The sequence below is a fragment of the Dothidotthia symphoricarpi genome, assembly GCF_010015815.1.
Source record: "Dothidotthia symphoricarpi CBS 119687 unplaced genomic scaffold P153scaffold_6, whole genome shotgun sequence".
In the NCBI taxonomy this organism is placed as follows: domain Eukaryota; kingdom Fungi; phylum Ascomycota; class Dothideomycetes; order Pleosporales; family Dothidotthiaceae; genus Dothidotthia; species Dothidotthia symphoricarpi.
Window position 1 is genome coordinate 1,517,942 of NW_022985013.1, and position 16,547 is coordinate 1,534,488.

Here is a 16,547-nt window from a genome sequence, read left to right on the forward strand (position 1 = left end):
TCCTTTCAAGGTTCAATGATCAGCATCAATGCGACCAGAAAATTCAGAAAAACCTTATGTGATCGCATTGGCAAAAATAAGCAGACTGCACATCACAGCCGTCGCAAAAAGATGGTTGCATGCCGATCGTACATACCGAAGATACGCGAACCAGGGTCCTGACTAGCGAGCAGCCGCCCCCGCAGAAATAAAGTTTAGGTTTGGTCTCACTTCCGTGCGATGCATCATTTTGACAGTTTGAGTACTTCTGTACCTATCGTGGGCACCAGTAAACGATCCCATCTGTTGGTTATTATATGTAGTTGAAACATACTTGAGAATTCTTCTGAAGAATATTCCTATCCCAGGTTCTCAGGTTAGTAACGCAATTTGGCACAGTTACTTCTCTCTTCCTGCCAAGGTACAACTAAGCGAAATCGTGATAAACAGTGGCGCATGTCTGTTTCGGCATGCTAGTGTATCGACACTATCCAATGCTAGGATGTCGGTAACAACCCCATAGGTATCCGAAGCATGATCGTTGGGGCCGATTCAGAAGACTCCATTCCCAATCGTATTCAGAACCGGCAATCCTTCCGTTTACGACAGTCGGCGATCGTAGCATGGTGCGTTTCTTTAGCATCAGCCACACCAGCTGTCTTGTGTCAAATGAGCTCATGAAGCGAAGTCGCTGCATTAGCGCATTAAGCAAACAACGTGTTGGGACTCTAGAATTCGGCTGCCCAAACCGATGCCGTTGCGCAATTTCCGTTTATTTCCTAGCCAATAGAGCCGTCGTTGAGTTGCTTCAATGTGGTTTGGAACGAATGTCGACCAAAACATACCCTAAATTGCTAAGGTTATCTATACGCAAATACTAATCAGTTTCTACAATTTCTTGCATCAAATCTGCTATATCAGGCTTGCGTACCGAGGTTCGTACGGGTTGCGAAAGGTTGCAACGTCGCAACCAGTCTCGAGGCAGTGGCTTTTGGAAGAACTCAAATTTGCTACAGCTGCACGCACACTGCATTGTCACTCTTACCTCTCAAAAACACTACGATGTCACCCCATTACTGCTGTCCTGATCTGCCACCCCGCGGACGAACGACATCCAGATGTTTAGAACGCGTGCTGTAGGCTTAGTACACAGCGAGAAAGCGTATAGCTATACAGCCACCTGCGTGAGTTGATGCATTTGCGTTCGGATATCCTGTTCCTCGCATGACTAGAATGTATAGGTTGATGCGAAACAACGTTATTCAAAGACCTTTTTCAATTTAGAATTCTATCCTTGCGTCGAGACGCGAACCTACAACCAGCCAAGACATAGAGCGAGAACGCTATGAGAGAGCTAAACGCTTCTGTACGTTTGCCACGCTACCAAGACGAGCCCACGGGGCGAGCGCCTCCGCTGCCGAGCCGGATCGATCGATACGACCCGTTTGAATGCAACTGCCATGCTCCCATCTTCGTGCCGTCGGGTTTTGCTACAGTGGAGTACCGACAACCAAGGCCGTTATCCAACAACAACTTCCCCGCTCAACCAAAAGCCGTTTTCTGTGGAGTGGTGCTTGTTTTGAACATATCACTCTTCGCTTGCCGATTTGCTAAGTTATAGATTGATATTCGCTCTACTTCTAGGACCATGTTTTTGCTTCTTAAAATGCGGAAAAATCCTAGTGACCGCTCTTCGGCAAAGCCCTGGCAGTGAAGTCTTCATTGCTCACGTATCTGTCTTTATCTTCTACCTTCGATGAATTCATCGAGATGAATCGCCCCATTTTAAGTAATATGCCGACTTACTCCCTTTCTGGCGCAAGTCAATTGGACACGACATTGTGCTTTGATTTTGGGTAAACTCTAGGCATTTGTATTAGACCTCGAGAAAACGGTAACCAGCTTGTCGGATTGCTTTATACTCGTGCAGTAACCAAGTTTCCTTGTACATTCATTGTTAACAGCACATAGTTGTTAGAAGATGTAGTTGGTACATCTGCGCAAGATCCCGATAGAGTGTGCCAGGACGTGGTTGACAAACACCACATAAGCAGGGAAGCCTGTCATGTCGGAAGTTTGGTGGACGAGGTTCTTCTATCCATGAGCCGTCATCGTCCTGCTACTAAAGCTTTAATATACTCTAATCACGCTCTATCACAAAAGTTTCACTAAACAATGTACTCGAACTTCATGTCCTCAAGCCTTGTCTTGTTTTCACGTCCAACCCCTTTTTGGCAATTCAAATTGAATACAAGTTAGAGAGTCAGTTGCGAATGTCTTTGACAGGGCAATCGAGGATGAAGTTTTGCAGATCAAAATCCTACTATTACAGAAGATCAAGGTAGCGCAGAGTAGGGGGAAACGCAATACTCTAGCATCCCCCGGTTTGGCATCGCAAACAAATGTGCAAAGCAAAAACAGGTTCCTGGCCACGGCTGTGGTGAAAAGATTGGGGTTCCATATTGTTGAATGAAGACTGAGGCAGACAAATTACCAAGGCCGCTCACTAAGGGAAGGCAGATGTGTCATATATGTGCGCAAAGATTGAAATCATGGGCATCTACCGTGAATTGCAGCACTTTCTGGTCGTGGTGCTATCTTGTATTTTCCATCTCTTCGATATCCGCCAACCACAACCATTGGTAGACGTGACAAAAAGGCACCGCGATCATACTAGAGCGCTCACAATTGCAATGTTTGACACCAATTCTTTCATCTGTCATCAGAAGATCGTCAAATGCAGCACTTGGACTGGTGGGGTTTCCCAAAAGCACGCATGCCCTCAAATGTACGTCATGTCTCACCCGATCCTGCCAGGTCCACCAGACAATTAATGATGGAAACACAATTCCACATGACACGACAGAGTGAAAATGTTTAAGCTCGCGACACCAGCCTCGGCTACGTGACTTGCCAGGTGTGACCGCCGCCGTTCAGGCTTGAGGCTCTGCAATACGTTTTGAAACGCGGGAAGTTGTAAATATCATTAGTTATGTCCGATATGAACTTATTTCGAGTAACGATTGTTTGCTCATGTTTCGTTCATCCAGCAGGCACCGCAATTCAGTCCGTTGGGAATGTCACATCTGGAATTTGCATGGATTCGAGGCACATCCCTAGGAATACCTGTAACCCTTCGAAGGGAAGCGACCCCTTGGGGATCTCAAACTTCGATGCGCAGTCGTATCAGAGTAGATCCAGAGTAGATCGCGCAGCCACAGTCTTTGCCGTACGTATGCGCACATGATGAGCGCAAATAAGTTGGATCAGCTGTAGCAAACCTGGAACTTGGAAACCAGATACCATCGTATAAATTGTGTTTTCGAGTTGGAAAACTAGCTTTTCCCAGTTGTTGTTTTGACTCTTGAGTTCAGTCTCCCAATTGTCCAGGCAACGTGAGCAAGAAGTCCATGGCGAAAGACAGGAAGAACGCACGACCTGCAATATTTCACGCAGCGACACGGACTTGTATTCACCCCTCCTAACAGGTAGGTATCTGAGCTGCTGTATTGGTACAGCAGATCCTGGTGGCGACACACAACGTGTGTACACAGTCAGGGAGACAAGGCTGTGCACGAAGGAGACAGAACATAACAGAAAACGTCATGCCCGCTAAATCAGCCGATGACGTAGCTCGGAAAAGTAATCTCCGGCTGCGCCTTTATCGCACTTCCATGTTGACTTCATTGCTTCTTGCATTCTTCGTAGCACCATTGACGGTCCGCTTCCGTTGGAGCCATAGGTTCCACATTAACTTCTCTTACCATTCCCACCATCAACCTTGCCAATGGTCCTGAGTCGTCATGGCAGGCATGGCGGAGCCAAACAGTTTCCCGTCGACGCAGTATAGCAACCAGCGCGTGAAGCCCGGTGTTAGTCAAACGAACAATCAAATACGGAGGTGAGGACAACCTTGAAGATGGTTACTTCCAGGTGTGCAGAAAAACATTACATTACAGCAATCAAAAACTTCTCCATGCGCTGATTGGCGACTCATCCCCTGCATTTTGCCGCCACGAGTCATAATCTTCCGTCAATCCGTGCATAGCTCGGCGATTTATTAGGTGGATAGACAGTAATCTGCTGCCAGACCCATCTTGAATCTCTCGATTTCTCGATGCTTCGATGCTTCCTTGCGGAGAATTGAAACGGAAAACAGGCATGGCCAACTCGAGTGCGTCTGGGATTGGCAATACTCATTACGTGACCACCAGCCTTGCAAGTCACAGGGTCTACAGGGTACGACGTCAGATAAACGCTGACGTACCTTCAAGAGCATATAAATTACACCAACATGATGGAAGACATGTCAGCAGAAGTCGGCAACCGATCTGTCAGTGTGTCAAGCCCTCTAAAACATCGTTGCAAGGCTCCCGCGATATGAAACAGCTACTCAATTGCATTGACCCTAGGGTACACCCGCTGTATCCACTATGAAACAAGGCGGAAATGCTCAGCCAAGGAAAAATTAGGGGTCCTGACGATATACAAGCATACTGACAAAACCAATGGGAACATTAATTGCCGATGTGGGGTTGCAGCCAAACGCAGCACCGAGCGAGATGAAGGGCATGCATCCAGGCGGCTCTACTCAAAACGATCGTATGTTGGAAAGGAATCGTCGACTCGCGCAGCAGACACTTAAAAGACAACCGTCGCCGCTCCAAAGTATTGCTATCAACATTCATCAACCTCGAACTTCTTCAACCTTCACGCTCACTTCCATCATTTTCCACAATGCCTTCCACTCGCCAAATCCTTGCCACGCTGGCCGCTGCCGCCTTCACCTCATCGGTTGAAGCAGCCATGGGACCGGCTTTCAGCACTGGGCCAGTCGGTAGTGGATCTTGGATTCGTGAGGCATCTTCCACACTCGTTCTGCCCAAGGCCCCCACCACGCAGCTTGGCGACTCTAGTCTCTGGGTTGGAATGGGAACCTCGAATGGCGACCTGATTCAGTCCATCGCCGACATGGACTCGAACGCGTGGAGCGTGTACGGATATACGCTTGTGAGCACCTCGGACACAACACAGATGCCCGTTCAGACTGAGCCTACGACGGCTAAGGAGGGTGACAAGATCACCATGCACTGTAAGTCATGTCTCGCCCATTGAAGATGCATTTGATATGTGATACTGATAGCTTTGTGTAGACAAGTTCGATGACAAGAGCGGCAACTACACCCAATACGTTCTCGTCAACAACAAGCAAGTCGCCACTCTCTCAACCAGCGATGGCCACGCTATGGGATGGGGGAGCGCCGTTGAATGCGCCGCTGACGACTGCGGTACCATGCTTGCCCACAAGTGGATTAACACTACCATCATTCTCAACACTGCGGATCCGAACTATGTCCAGACCATGGGCAAGGGCGAGGGTGTCACTGGCGAAATGTCGACGAGCGATGGTGGAATCACATGGAAGGTGACCGACATCAACATTCCTCAATTCTCCTTTGGCTCGTAGATCATTTCATGAGGCGAACCGGTCGCCAGGAATGTACATCATTCACTCACTGGATTCTTTTAGTACTAGCAGAATCGACAGTACAGAGATCAGAAGGAACAAATCATAGCATAGACGGCTAAGGAAGTTCAATTGAATACTGAAAATGTCATCCATCAACCCCTTACTATGTGAAAACCTGATCACCGATGACATGTAAAAATTGGTGAATGATCCCTGTATGCAATCAATATGAGTTAATCTCAAAGATGGACCATATGACACATCTAATCCTTCCGTCGCCTTCAAATGTGCATCACGTAATTGTGATCATATCATGAACAGGTGTATCCTTGTTCATCTTCGAGCTAACACTCGTACTGTTATATTTCGTCGTTTCTACCATGATACGACTTTCCCAGAGAGCAAGCAAGTTTACACGATATTTGTTCGAAACCTTCTTTTCGGAAAGAAAATCTAGTTATATCCAGTGAGACCTCTTCTGCTCGACCCTGCGAAAACTTCTTCACTGCCCTACTTGTGAGTACAGCTAAGTACAATACCATATGTATATATACAACATACCACATCAAATCGCAATACTATTCGACAACAAAACCTGTCAAAGTCCCAGACAGCCACAAACAGCGCACCACACAGGATATAGAAATGGAAAAGTACAATGAGATACAGTTAGTGAAGTATATGTCGGTTAAATCTCAAAGTAAAAAGGCATTGCGATTAGCACAGCCTGATCAGAAGCTTTTTGAGATAATCTAGCAAGTGCTTAACTTGTAGATGAGTTAAGGGGACAATATTGTTAGGACGAAATTCAAGAGTGTGAATTACAAACAAATAGATTGTGAGTGGTATGGTAGACGTATGTTCGTTATGCCCTTCTGAGGGACTTACTGTCTTTACTTGGTAAGCCTGTTTCTCGTAAAAATCTATCTAGATTAGGGCCCAGTCGTCGGCTTAGCCATTAGCTTGGAGTGTGTTCTTCCTCCACTTGGCTATACGCTCTAATCCCACGAATTATGGAATCAATCAGGCGAAAGAAGGTAAGTGTGCATAGAGTCCTTACCCCCGAACTAGTCGGTGCGTTTTACTAAATCAACAATGATGCTAGAACAGCCATCTCTGTTGGTCAAATGACCTGCGGACGTCTTGTTCATGACTTAAACAATGAATAACTGTCGGGAAACAACCCGTGCGTGATATCTTTCCTGTCAGCCACCGTACCACCGTGCCACTGTCCCCACTGTAAATCCTTACCGTTACCACCCACCCGCCACGCCCATCTCGCTTGAGTCTTGGTGACACGCCACTCTAAGACTGTACCCGTTTCATGCGTTTTCGCTTCAATTTGCCCAACCGCTTTACCTTGGTTTAAATATTATCTCGGCATTACCAGTCGTTCTTTCCCTATTGCTCTGGTCATCTTCCTCAAATATTCTGCCCAAGGCGAGCATTCAATCTTGCGATGAATACACCAATGCTAACACCATTGTAGTATGGCGCAAGAAATCTTCAGGAAAAGTCTTCTGACTCGTTTGCGATGGGATGTTTTCGGTGAACTCGACGACATTACGGTAGAAAGCGGTATATCGACGGACGAAGGACCAACCCTGGAGCCCCTCCAGGGACACCCCATTGCGGAGGAAGACGTGATGAATGCTACTGTACCTCGAATCGAAATCACGATCTCAGTGCTCAACTGGAAGAGAGTACATGATGAAAATGAAGAAGAATTCCGCTATCAGCCCCCGCCACCATTGATCCTAGAAGAGAATGAACGCTTTGGACCTATCAAGTTAGGAGAATTCGTGACCAAAGTCCACACCTACCTCAGACAGCACAAGAAAGCGATCGTTGAGGCGATAAGCGACGAGCTCTTAGACGGGGAAATTGATTTAAAAGAAGGTTGGAAAGAGGTAGAAGTAGGGACAGAAGATGATGCTCATATCGCGGAGAGAGCCCGGTACATTTTCCACGGCGTCGACGAATCGCCGCGCTTCTATCCCGACTTATCTAGACTCTCTGTCAATATCTGGGCGGATGGAGAGGATGACATGACGACTGAAGAATATTGGCAAAACCGATGAATTGTATCATTACTGTGCCTGCAAGCACGTCAAGACTAAGTTTAACTCTTACGCGTAATCAAAACGTTGTTCGTCTTTCAAGATGCATAGTAATTTTAACGTATTGGATTGTTTCTTGCGACCTGCCGAACGTAGCTACTCCCCAGAGTGGACATGCGGCAGGAGTAAGTGATGATCAATATCGAACCAATATTGCCGTTAGAGCGTTCTAGACGGTGACACGAAGGAAGCAGAAGGATTCATCCAAGCGACACGATAAGTGCAGACACGGCAGGCTCTCGAGTCAGTGCGTCTCCTGCGAAACGAGTGAATAATCTGTATCCAATCTTGGGGTTCCCGTAGGTAAACCCTAAAGCTTGCTAACATTCTGACAGTAAAAGACATCCGGGGTCTGGAAGGGAGATGCAGGTAATAGCAACACTCGGCGTGCCATGTTATATATCACTAATCAATATCTGCTTCAAAAAGCCACGAGAATACGTGTAGTGATCAGAGCGTACTGAATGCACAAGAGATCAGCAACTAACAATGTATAATATGTGTCGAAACTTCATTTATACTCTCTCACGCGATGTCACAGGCGGAAGACTACCGTTCGAAAATTCTTCCGATCTTGAATATGACCGACTAAGAACAATACTGGGTCAAGTCCAAAGACATCTTTGGTGTACAATAGATATACTCTAACGATACCAACAATCGTAAAGTTGATCTTGTGAACGTTGAGAAGTATGGGTACGAAAAGGTAAAAGGCAGAGCTTTTGTAAATATCAAAGTATAGAATTCGACATTAATGCAGGTAAAGCCAAGCCCCAACGTCTTAAACAATCCTGTCGTCGAGAAGTGTGGTCGTTCCCTGTACGCCATCAAATTGCATTTTTGCTTACTCATCTGTAGTATTGGCCAAAACGCGCCTCTAAATCCATCGTTCAGATGCCTACCTAATCTATCCGTTGCGGTGCAAATTATACTGGACATCGTTATAACTACGACGGAGAGTAGACCAATGGCTCACAATCAGTACCGTTGAACAGCCGGATCTTTGTATTGAGTAACAGCACCAGTACAACATCACCTTCACCTTACGTGGACTTAAGTCAACATCCCTCAATGTAATTCATTCAAGAGTGTATCAGAAACACATTTGCGCTCCTTTTACTTCGAGACTACTTCACAATCCCAGTGCCGAACTGATGCCCTGTGTCAAATTCGCTAAGATCTGGCTCCCTCCCGCAACAGCCACAAGCGCATCTTTGTAGGAATCCCTACGGTCACATTAGCATAACCTTAAAAGCATTCCATAGCGCTACTTACGCAAGGATCTTGGCCCCCTCAGGAATTGGCTGCGGACTGTTCCCATACAACTGGACCACCATGGCGCCCAAACTGGGCAACGTAATTGGAAGCGTGCTCGGTCTCCAGCCCAAATTGAAGGGCAACTTCTCCTGCTCGAACAGACTCTTCACATAGCTGACCTGCGCCTTGCCAGTCACCGGATCGCTCATAGCTTGCAAATAGATCGCGTTTTCGCCGTAGCTGAAAATTGCCTCACGAATGCCGTATGTGAAGGCTGGGTTCTTGGTCAAACTGTCGTTGTATCGCGCGAACTTTGCTTTGCTAGCCGTGGGCACATCGGTCGTTGCTTTTCCATCAAAGAAAGAAATGTACTGTTGCCAGTTGGGGTTGTAAAACGGTTGGTCGTTACCAAGCGCGGCGTCTTGTCGTGACATAGAGGCGTCATGCTCGATAGGGAAGTTGTGCATGTTCAGATCGTCGAGGTCGAAGGAGCCGCCGAGTGGGTTAGGCGAGGCCAAGAGGCCTGCGCCGCCAATGGCGACGGTGAAGTCTGCGCCCATGTTCATTCCTTCGGCAAGGCCCTTGATCAGGACGGGGATGGTGTTATTGCGGCCATTGTGAGGAATGAAGTTGTGGTTTGCGAGAGCTATCAAGATTAGCATGGTCGAGCTTGATGAGGTGTAGGTGTTGGGCATGCAAACCGTTCAGTCCTGGGCATGGGGATCGTACTGTACCATGTCAACAATAGTCTTGAGCCCTTTCACTATCGAACATACCATCACCACTCCCAGCAGGCTTGAAGTTCGTAAACCTTGGATCACTTGCCGGCGCCGGTCCAAGGGACTTGAGCAGCGTTGCAATATCGAGCGGCAGTCCAAGAAGATTTCCTTGAGGCAATGCAGTCACGCTGCCTACCAGCGCACCCACACCCGCAATAATGGAAGTACGCATGCTGGATACGAGGTGTAGCGTTTAGCGAGTGTAAGGGAATAGAGAATTGGGGTAGCTGCGAAAGCCACGCACGGGCAGAACGCCATTTAACCAAATAACAAGTATGGCAATTCGATGACATGGCCATCGACTTTCGTGCTGGTAAAATGGTAAAGTTGCCTCGGCGACTTGATGTGGCTTCTTTTAGCAAGGCTGCTAGAGATGGATACAGGAGTGATGTACAAGAATAAACATCGCTAGCGTGATTTTAGCTTCGGCTAGGCGACGATCCGACCTCTAATCCTTCCAGGCTTCGGTCTAAACCTGCATTTAATATCCTTACTTTTGCATCGGCACTTCCTCCGTTGCCTATTGATTACAAAACCTAGTTGTGCATGTTAGTCGCGACCGCAAACCCAACAGCGTCACAAGCCGATATCGATGCCAACACTCATTGACATTCCCGTGGAGCTTCTTGAAGATGCGCTGTCACCGCTATCGATCTCGGACCTCTACAGCCTGAGTCGTACCTGTAAGGCTCTTCGCAGGTATCTCTCCCCCCGCATCTACCATACAATTGACTGGTCTTGGACGGACGGCCAACCGTGTCCGCCCTACGGTCTGTTGCTTCGCACGTTGCTCGGTCACGCTGCATTGGCAAGCTACATCAAAGTTATCAGATTGCGTGGTGGTGGAATCATAAACAGCACGGGCTTGCAGGAAAGCAGTTGTGACGAATATTACTCCTCTGACGAACTCTTCAAACCATCAAGGAGTATATGGAGCGATGGTCGTCAAGTAAAATCTGTGTTCGGACCTACGAGCATGCGGAAGGTCGGCAATCTTATCTCGACCATTGCATCTACTGATGCACCCGAACACGAATGGAAAAAGGAGTTTGAGCGAGGTAACATTGATGTCATTGTAGCCTTAATTCTTTACCTGAGCCAAGGTATTCAACAAATGGATCTCGGGTTCGGGTACCTGCAACGTTCTCGTTATATTCCCCTGGTTTTCCGATACCTGATGAACTCCACAAAGACTATCTCACCGTACCAGTATCTGGTTTCGGCTAATTTAGGGATTGATGGTCCGCATACGCCTATAGGAATTTGGTCACACATCGATGCGCACCGGCTCTTCTTCTACCTGCCTAAGATAGTTTCTTTCAATACCATCCTTCTGGACCAGCCTGTGTTTGCGTGGCCATCACCATCCATGACACCCCGATCCCAGTCACTGTCAAGCTTAATCTTCCGGAATTGTACTGCCTCCGAAGACACACTCGGCAAGATACTATCCTGTACTCCTCGACTGAAATATCTTGTCTATGATCACTGCCGTATGGTTGATTGCGGTCCGCCTCATTGGGAGTGCTACAACGAATTCTTTTTGACTGATAGAGTCAGACCAAAGATTTTCATTCACGGCCGCGTTTAAGCAAAGCTCTAGCACACGTGAAGAACACTCTCGAGAGCTTGGTGCTTAAGGTGCGATTCGAGTGCGACATGTGGCGCGAAATCAAAGACCCATGGGGTGACTATCATCTCTGTGGGCTGGTGGGTCGCGTTACGGGCATAAACGAAATGCCAAAACTGACGAACTTGGAAGTCTCCTGGGCCCTTCTTCTTGGTTGGAACCCATATCTTGGGAGGGGTCGAGCCGGCGATGATTCTCACTCCAATCTGCCGAAATCTTTTATGCATGATGCAGACATAGGCCAGTTCCCTTGGTCGACGATTCTACCACCCTCAATTGAGACCGTTTGCTTCCGAGACGATCTAAGTGACTTCACGCACTATACGTTCGAAAGAAGTAGTGTAATCAATCTCGTGGAACACCTCCTCAAATCTCGCGATGACCACTTTGAAGCTCTAGTTCGCGTGGACTTTTTCTGCATATGGAATCGTCGATGTCATTGCGTAACATGGTCCAAGGCAGAGATGATGGAATTGCTGGATGTATGTGAGCGAGCTAGTGTTAAGTGTGAAATCTTCCAGGAACAGCGTGTGGAAGGAACGGCCGACATGGTTGATGTGAAAGTCCTTGAAACATTGCCTGATTCTTGAACTTATCAATCCACGCTGCTTTTCGTAAGATATCCACATATTACGCCCAGAGCCTTGTGGTTTTGCCGCTAAACATAACCTGTTGATCTATCAGACATGATCGTGATAGTGATACGCTCATAAGTCTTCATGATATCGACAGCGACACGAACCGATGAGCTTGAGGCTCGTTGCTTCGACCAGTGGCAAGGTTTGGTAAACAAATGCTCTCGTTACTGCTGACTCTTTAAAGCAAGATTGCAGCTCTCTGAATATAATTTCCCTTTGGATCGTTACAAGGAACAAGTGAATTCGCTAGGCGTCTTGTATCACCTATGTAATTGATGAGGAGCAACGCACCCCCAATAGGGCAGTTCAGCCTGAGAGTCAAGGTGCAGGAATAACCTCAAGACGTCATTACATCTTGCTCTTACCTATCAACATATGCTCATATCCCTCAGATCCCAAGCGACCATCTCCACGAAACCTCACTTGCTCACACTTTCAATCCCCTTCTCCCGTTCGCCAGCAGCTTCCACATCGACCTCCGAGCTAGCTTTCGATTCCGCCGGCGTCTCGATATCCTGCACAACACGGTCTTCCTGAGCTCTCTTCGTCTCATCTCTTCGCTGCAACAGACGTAACACCAGACACAAGACCATCATGCACACGCCCAAGACGGAAGCAGCGATGAAACCCGGCTTGAAGCGTGGTCCGTCCGCGGTCCGCCAGACGGCGATTGTGTACCAAATGGACATGATGTAGCTGAACATATTCGATACTGCGATGACGAAACCGCGCATCTCGTGATCGTGCGGAATGAGATCAGAGTACCACGCGAAATACGGCCCTGGAACTCCAGCGCTGAAGTTCAGGAAATAGTACGCGACATATTTGAGGGTTTCGGGCACAGTCCAGGCAGCCAGAACAATTGAGCTGAACAAAGTGCCAGCCTGCATGGCGATAATGACAGGCCATCGACGTCCTTTCAGCAGCGAGTCTCCGAGCATGCCGGCCAGGATCTGCACAACGACACCGACTGCAGTTTGTCCAGTTGGCCAGACGTTTCGTTGGTATACTGTATGGCCCTCAGCCTTGAGCCATAACGCCATTACCGGTTGCTGGTTTGGAAAACTGCCCTGGACGAAGAAGTATCCGAGTGGCAATACCCAGAACTGCCATTGTTTTACGACAACAAGTAACTTCTTCACTGTCCATGGATTGTGACCGAGTGGCTTCTGGCCCTCTGCGACCAGTCGCTTACATTGGCGTTCAGCTTCCTCCTTGGTGATGTAGAAGGCGCGAGTCGTCTCGGGAAAGTCGGGAATGAAGAAGTAGCCGACGAAGGCAATAGGCAGAGAAATGACACCGCAAACAATGAACAACCACTGCCAGCCTGCCTTTCCGTGCACGCCGTCCAGGCCGTTGTACGCACCGGCTTGTAGATAGCCACTGAACATATGTGCAAACGAAGCGGTGCTGTAGAACAGAGCTACACGCTTGCCTCTTTCTTCCTTGGTGTACCAACTGCTGACCAGATACTGCTAGTGCGTGAGTACGTGCAAGATGCGTCTAAAGAACCGAGACTTACGATCATGACAGGAAAATAGCCGCTCTCGCAGAGACCAATGAGGAACCGAATAGCGTACAGCTGGGACACGTTCGTGACGGACGACAAGCAAAGCGTTAATACGGACCACATGATTTCAAGACTTGGGATCAGGATAGACGGGCGGACACGCGATGCTAGCATCACAGCAGGCATCTGACCGATGACATAGCCTGCGGTGAATACGTTGCCAGCGTACGTGAGCTCGCTACCATGCATGCCCAACGCCTCTTTCATCTAAGGCGCATCAGTCAGTTGTTCCATGACAGAACTCGTCGAAATACTCACTCCGGATACATATGCGTTGCCAATGTTCGACTGGTCGAGATTCTTGCTGAAGTAGCCCAGACACGACGAGGACAGTAGGAAAATGTCGAGCTTCAGCAGGAACCACTTCTCCTCGGCAGGCTTGTCAGGGTCGTCCCAGACATAGCGTTGAACGGTTCGTAGAGCCCGACGCGTGCTACCGACGAAGCCTGGTTTGTTCCACGGCTTCACGCCATGGGTTGGTGGAGGTGAAGCGTCGCTCAGAGACGATGGCTCAGTTAATGGCGTTGTCTGAACCTCCGTTGCTTGTTTCGTTGCCATTTTGAAAAGGAAACACGACGAATGCAGGGATTACGATATTGTTACAGTGCCAAAGCTGCCTCTTTGTATACTCTCATTATCGTTCCGATTGTGCTCCACGCACATGTCGCAATCCCTCAGATTTTTCCATCATCGACTCTACTGAACAGTGCCCACGCAGGGGTAGCATTTCGGTAACTCACCAGCAGATACTAGCCGACAGCTTTCTGGGCGGCGTATAGAGGCGATGCCGGATATGCATGGCACTGTAAGCAACAAATTGCGTAAGGCTCAAGTTCGGGAGAGCAGCGCGTCTGAACATTTGGTCATCAATGATTTTCTCAATTTGATTCGATGGCACGACTCAGATTCGAACTTATCAGTTGTGGAAATGACGTTCGCAGTGATTGTGGTGGGTGAGTTCGTGATGCCGGGCGTGCATTGCGCCATCTGCCCACGACTTTGAATGGAACGTTGTCTGCATATGCTGCTCCACACGTCACATGGAGTGCGAATACTGATAACCTCAACACAACGTTCAGCGGTTTGAGGTCTGAAGAGTATCCGATAACGCATTGTGTTGCCCTCATTGATCAATCAGATGGATTCCAAGTCGGATTGCGACATTGCGGGGTTGGTTGATGAAATGCAACTCCACACCAACACTGCGGATAGAGCGCGATGTATTGCTAATCATGGTGAGACATGAAGAAAGGCATTGGAACATATATAGTATCCCAAAGTCTTGTCCTTCACTTCCATAACTTGTTCGCTGCTTCACATCTGCTACTATGTCTACAACAACTACCCAAACCACCTCAGTGAAGGTTGACGACCAGAAAGATCTTTCTCAATATGACTTCGCAAACCTCAAGCCATACGTCCACCCGCCAGAGACGAAGGAAAACCTCAATTGGTCGGAGCTTGTCACTCTTGATCTCGAGGACTATGACCGACCAGGTGGTAAGGAGCGACTAGCGAAACAACTCGAACACGCCGTCCACCATGTTGGCTTTGTAAGTTTAGACAAATTCCACCACTTACATACTCACTAACAAGCATCCAGTTCTACGTCAAAAACTTCGGCCTCGCCCAAGAGCAAGTCGACCAACAGTTCACCCTAGCAAAGCACTTCTTCGAGCTCCCCGTTTCAGAAAAAGAGAAATACGAAGTCAACTACAAAGCCGCCGACTACAACGGCTGGCGTCGCCCAGGCCGCGCCCTAGTCGCCGACACAAAAGACAACATAGAAATTTTCAACATCCCCAAGTTCACAGACGACTTCAAGGGCAAATACGACTACCCCGACCTCCTCAAAGCGCACCTCCCCGAGATCGAGGTCTTCCAGCGAGCACTGCACGCGAACGTCGTCCTGCCGCTTCTCCGCCTATTCGCCATCGTGCTCCAGCTCCCAGACGAAGAATACCTCGTAAAGCAGCACACGTACGACAAGAAGTCAGAAGACCACTACCGCTACATGATCTACCACCCGCGCACAGAAGCGCAATGGGAAGCCTCGAAATACGGCGCAACAGGCGGCCACACCGACCTCGGAACTGTCACCCTACTCTTCCGCCAACCCGTCGCAGGCCTGCAGATCCTCGGCGAAGACGGAAACTGGACGTCTGTCAGCGCGCAGCCCGGCACCATCACCGTCAACCTCGCAGACACCATCTCGCACCTCACAGGCGGCTGGCTCAAGTCCTCCGTGCATCGCGTGGTGGCGCCACCCAGAGACCAGTGGGAGTATAGTCGCACGGGGCTGTTGTACTTCGCGCGCCCGCACAACGATACGCAGTTGCTGCCTATTACGGACTCGCTGGTGCTGGAGAAGGCGGGCGTGAAGCCGCGGTTCGAGAAGATTGTTACAATGGAGGAGTGGGTGCGCGCCAAGCAGACGCTGCAGTTGAATCCGGATATTGCGGCGAAGCGGTGGGCGGAGAGGGGGGATGGGAAGGTCGAGGTTCTTGCCGGGTTTCATGATCAGAGGTATAAGGAGTAGAGGATGGGGTTAGAAAAGAATATGATAGTTTCTCTTGCACACTTCCCAGCATTGTCTAGGTTGTGTGTGCCTCGATGTATTGGACGTTCGTTCTTGAATTCACGTCTGGGTCATTGAAATACTGTGACCATGGCTAGAAATTGTATCAATCTATGCATAAAGCATATCATTGATAGCTCGAGGCAATTTGACGCCATAACGTTGATATTCCGTGACGAAACCACAATCTAAGCCTGAAAACTTGCAGACGACGTAGACACAGCACCCGTTGCCCATCAAATGAGGCGTGACGGATGGTTGTGCGGGATACATGATGACGCTTGCACGTGTAGTAGTCGCTCGACAGCGAGTGGTATATATTGAATACTAAGTGTGACAACTGAAAGATCACTAAGAGAGCGAAGCGCGAAGACAAAATGATAGGGAACGACGAGCGAAAGTTGAAGGGACGAAGAGTAAATCATGGCGTGATACATCGAAGCTGGCGTTCATTGACGAGTAAGTTGTTGCATTTGACACCAAGGTCACGCAGCCAGTAAGGTCCTAGAATAGACACGTGAATACA

The 16,547-nt window shown here is 48.5% G+C and overlaps 5 protein-coding genes across 5 annotated transcripts; 3 read left to right on the plus strand and 2 right to left on the minus strand.

Annotated features, from left to right (window-relative positions):
- Nucleotides 1-4,716: 4,716 nt before the first annotated feature.
- On the plus strand, nucleotides 4,717-7,582 carry P153DRAFT_395105 (uncharacterized protein; the record flags this gene model as incomplete). Its single annotated transcript, XM_033671372.1, has 3 exons — nucleotides 4,717-5,071; nucleotides 5,133-5,442; nucleotides 6,939-7,582. 3 exons carry the CDS (start codon nucleotides 4,717-4,719, stop codon nucleotides 7,528-7,530), a joined length of 1,257 nt encoding a protein of 418 aa, XP_033526191.1. The 3' UTR covers nucleotides 7,531-7,582.
- A 911-nt stretch (nucleotides 7,583-8,493) lies between these two features.
- On the minus strand, nucleotides 8,494-9,981 carry P153DRAFT_421754 (Cloroperoxidase). The gene is made up of 4 exons (XM_033672330.1): nucleotides 9,603-9,981; nucleotides 9,528-9,554; nucleotides 8,845-9,472; nucleotides 8,494-8,795 (listed from the first exon to the last, which is right to left on the minus strand). The coding sequence occupies exons 1-4, from the start codon at nucleotides 9,775-9,777 to the stop codon at nucleotides 8,702-8,704; spliced, it is 924 nt and encodes a 307-aa protein (XP_033526192.1). The 5' UTR covers nucleotides 9,778-9,981; the 3' UTR covers nucleotides 8,494-8,701.
- A 125-nt stretch (nucleotides 9,982-10,106) lies between these two features.
- P153DRAFT_395107 (uncharacterized protein) lies at nucleotides 10,107-11,825 on the plus strand (the record flags this gene model as incomplete). Its single annotated transcript, XM_033671373.1, has 2 exons — nucleotides 10,107-10,680; nucleotides 11,166-11,825. The coding sequence occupies exons 1-2, from the start codon at nucleotides 10,198-10,200 to the stop codon at nucleotides 11,823-11,825; spliced, it is 1,143 nt and encodes a 380-aa protein (XP_033526193.1). The 5' UTR covers nucleotides 10,107-10,197.
- Nucleotides 11,826-12,103: 278 nt separating this feature from the next.
- P153DRAFT_336432 (putative pantothenate transporter) lies at nucleotides 12,104-14,444 on the minus strand. The gene is made up of 3 exons (XM_033665698.1): nucleotides 13,702-14,444; nucleotides 13,396-13,650; nucleotides 12,104-13,345 (listed from the first exon to the last, which is right to left on the minus strand). Exons 1-3 carry the CDS (start codon nucleotides 13,999-14,001, stop codon nucleotides 12,293-12,295), a joined length of 1,608 nt encoding a protein of 535 aa, XP_033526194.1. The 5' UTR covers nucleotides 14,002-14,444; the 3' UTR covers nucleotides 12,104-12,292.
- Nucleotides 14,445-14,686: 242 nt separating this feature from the next.
- On the plus strand, nucleotides 14,687-16,169 carry P153DRAFT_365352 (gibberellin 2-oxidase). Its single transcript, XM_033667809.1, has 2 exons — nucleotides 14,687-14,996; nucleotides 15,047-16,169. The coding sequence occupies exons 1-2, from the start codon at nucleotides 14,772-14,774 to the stop codon at nucleotides 15,980-15,982; spliced, it is 1,161 nt and encodes a 386-aa protein (XP_033526195.1). The 5' UTR covers nucleotides 14,687-14,771; the 3' UTR covers nucleotides 15,983-16,169.
- Nucleotides 16,170-16,547: the final 378 nt, after the last annotated feature.

Excerpts from the sequence above, each read along its gene's own strand:
- P153DRAFT_365352 (XM_033667809.1), top strand. The coding sequence starts at position 14,772 with ATGTCTACAACAACTACCCAAACCACCTCAGTGAAGGTTGACGACCAG. Across the intron at positions 14,997-15,046 it reads CCGTCCACCATGTTGGCTTT|TTCTACGTCAAAAACTTCGG; the intron begins GTAAGTTTAGAC and ends ACAAGCATCCAG.
- P153DRAFT_336432 (XM_033665698.1), bottom strand. The coding sequence starts at position 14,001 with ATGGCAACGAAACAAGCAACGGAGGTTCAGACAACGCCATTAACTGAG. Across the intron at positions 13,651-13,701 it reads GCAACGCATATGTATCCGGA|ATGAAAGAGGCGTTGGGCAT; the intron begins GTGAGTATTTCG and ends GATGCGCCTTAG. Across the intron at positions 13,346-13,395 it reads GCTATTTTCCTGTCATGATC|TATCTGGTCAGCAGTTGGTA; the intron begins GTAAGTCTCGGT and ends ACGCACTAGCAG.
- P153DRAFT_421754 (XM_033672330.1), bottom strand. The coding sequence starts at position 9,777 with ATGCGTACTTCCATTATTGCGGGTGTGGGTGCGCTGGTAGGCAGCGTG. Across the intron at positions 9,473-9,527 it reads CCCATGCCCAGGACTGAACG|CTCTCGCAAACCACAACTTC; the intron begins GTTTGCATGCCC and ends TAATCTTGATAG. Across the intron at positions 8,796-8,844 it reads GAGGGGGCCAAGATCCTTGC|GGATTCCTACAAAGATGCGC; the intron begins GTAAGTAGCGCT and ends ATGTGACCGTAG.